Genomic DNA, 2,584 nt, shown 5'->3' with positions numbered 1-2,584 from the left:
TTGGAAAACATTATTTGGGATAAAATTAATTTGAGAAATATCTATGGACTATGATATTTTACAGGCATGGTAAGAATATGGAGGTTAGATGAAAATAACTGATGTAGCATTTTACAAAGATCTGATTGTTAGTTTCCCTTTCAACACTCTGTCTTTCCATTGTTTATTTATTTCTTGAATTTTTTATTATCCAGTCCTGAAATTCAACATTTGAGAAATCATCTCAATGCAAAACCATTCAATATCACGCCACATCTGCCCTCAACAACTTAAAATATCTCTTGATACTTGCTGGATGAGAAGCAGCTGAAGTGTGTAGCGTGTGGTCTGATCCTTTGTGCCTTAGGGTCCTTTGTCCCTCACAAGCACATCCTGGATGCTGTCCCTGGGGAGCTGGGTTGGGGAAAGTACTTCTCACCTCCCTCCTCACATGTAAAACAAGCTCCTGTACTCCTCAGGTTGGCATGTCACGGTGAAGCTGTCAAAACCAGAGGGGGCTCCTTTTCTGTCTCTAGATGTGCATCCCACTCAGTTTGTAACATTTTATGATAGGGAGGAAATGCATTTATAAGGTACAAGCAAAAAACAAAATCTCCAGTTGTGCTCCACATACACACAATTAGGAGGAGCAAAACTATTCCCCAAGGAGAAGTGAGTGTCATGTTCTTCAATGCAGTGATATTTTAATGGACGTCTTCATAGAATAAGACCAGGCTCCAAGACTTGATCTGAGCTAGGAGAGTTAAAACACATCTGCTCTCTGAGTTAATGTGCACAGGGGTCCCCAGCAGGGAGCATCACTGACCTGGTCTAATCTTTCACTGGGCGGGGGTGGCGGGGGTGGGGTGGTAAGAGGAAGACATGAGAGCCAGGATTCTAGCACTGAAGACCAATAACTGCAGGCATAGGTAGACCAGTGAAGGAAACCTTCAGTACCAACTTTCCTGGGATCAGGGATGACGGTGACCTTCAGCAACAGAGATGCATGATCATTGTTCCTCCTATGCTCTCTGTACCCATGAGTAATCTTTTAGAAACTTTAGGACTCTTGTAGGTAAAATAAAGAAAATGCATACTGAAATCATTCTCTAAGGTTAAATGAGGAGCCTCATGACTCACAGATATTAAGGGAGGCAGGTGGAGGCTGTTGAGAAGGTCTTGCCTGCCTCAGATGCCCCGTGCAACAGAGGTTCTTGCTGCACCATGCACTGGAAAGCTGAATGAATAGGCAAGTTTCTATCTTCCCTGGGACTTTCAGATAAGGCAAATTACTGAAGATGGAGCCAGGAAACCACACGTCCAGCCCTGTCTTTATCCTGCTGGGCATCTTCAACCACAGCCCCACCCACACCTTCCTCTTCACTCTGGTTCTGGGCATCTTCACAGTGGCCATCATGGGGAACTCCACCATGGTGCTCCTCATCCACCTGGACACCCAGCTTCACACCCCCATGTACTTCCTCCTCAGCCAGCTCTCCCTCATGGACCTCATGCTCATCTGCACCACTGTCCCCAGGATGGCCTTTAGCTACCTGTCTGGCAGGAACTCCATCTCTCTGGGAGGCTGCGGGACCCAGATATTCTTCTATGTGTCCCTGCTGGGAGCTGAGTGCTTCCTGTTGGCTGTCATGGCCTACGACCGCTACGTGGCCATTTGCCATCCCCTTCGGTACATCATCCTCATGAGTCAGAAACTCTGTGTGCTCATGGTGGTGGCTTCCTGGATCTTGGGGTCTCTTGATGGCATCATTGTTCTGGCAGCTGCCCTGTCATTCTCCTACTGTGGCTCTCTGGAAATTCATCACTTTTTCTATGACGTGGCTGGCCTCTTGCCTCTCTCCTGCACAGACACGTCTGCGTTTGAAAGGCTGCTCTTCGTCTGTTGTGTGGTGATGCTCATCCTGCCAGTTTCAGTTATTGTCACATCCTATTCCCGTGTCCTCCGAGCTGTCCTCCACATGGGTTCCGGAGAAAGCCGCCGCAAAGCCTTCGCCACCTGCTCCTCCCACCTCATGGTAGTGGGACTCTACTACGGGGCTGCCATGTTCATGTACATGAGACCAGCCTCCACCCACACAGCGGAGCAGGACAAGATGGTGTCGGCCTTCTACACCATCCTCACCCCCATGCTGAACCCCCTCATCTACAGCCTGCGCAACAGGGAGGTATCCAGGGGGCTCAGGAAGCTCCTGAGGAGAGGAAGGTTACTGTGACTTTCTCCAGAGTCTGCTGAGGGTCTGTCCAGGATGCTGGTCTTCCAGGCCAGGGGTCCATCTGCAGATTCTGACCTCAGCGGAGAGCAGGGGTTGCAGTTTTCCTCTGTGTTTGGAGAGGTACCTCTGTGTTCCTGATTCATTCCCACCTGTACTTCAGGTTTACTGATGCTGGGACCTGTCCTGTCTATTTTAATCCTGATCCTTCTTTACTTCCTTCCCAAGCATTTAGGAACGGGGAATCTTTCCAAATAACTTTTATATCTATATAAAATATTTAGCATTTTATGACAGGGAGAAAATGAATTTCTAAAATAAATAAAATATCTCTTAGAATTTTATTCTTTTTTCATCTTTAAATTAAAAGTGGA

General features: G+C 47.3%; 1 protein-coding gene across 1 annotated transcript; it reads left to right on the top strand.

Annotated features, from left to right (window-relative positions):
• The first annotated feature begins 1,277 nt into the window (after nucleotides 1–1,277).
• Nucleotides 1,278–2,213, top strand: LOC101967747 (olfactory receptor 2M4). Its single transcript, XM_005342364.2, has one exon. It carries the CDS (start codon nucleotides 1,278–1,280, stop codon nucleotides 2,211–2,213), a length of 936 nt encoding a protein of 311 aa, XP_005342421.2.
• The last annotated feature ends 371 nt before the right edge of the window (nucleotides 2,214–2,584 follow it).

Source organism: Ictidomys tridecemlineatus, chromosome 1, assembly GCF_052094955.1.
Source record: "Ictidomys tridecemlineatus isolate mIctTri1 chromosome 1, mIctTri1.hap1, whole genome shotgun sequence".
In the NCBI taxonomy this organism is placed as follows: domain Eukaryota; kingdom Metazoa; phylum Chordata; class Mammalia; order Rodentia; family Sciuridae; genus Ictidomys; species Ictidomys tridecemlineatus.
The sequence above is the reverse complement of the archived record's forward strand: the minus strand, read 5'-3'. Positions and strand labels throughout refer to the sequence as shown.

Coding starts and splice junctions, on each gene's coding strand:
- LOC101967747 (XM_005342364.2), top strand. CDS start 1,278: ATGGAGCCAGGAAACCACACGTCCAGCCCTGTCTTTATCCTGCTGGGC.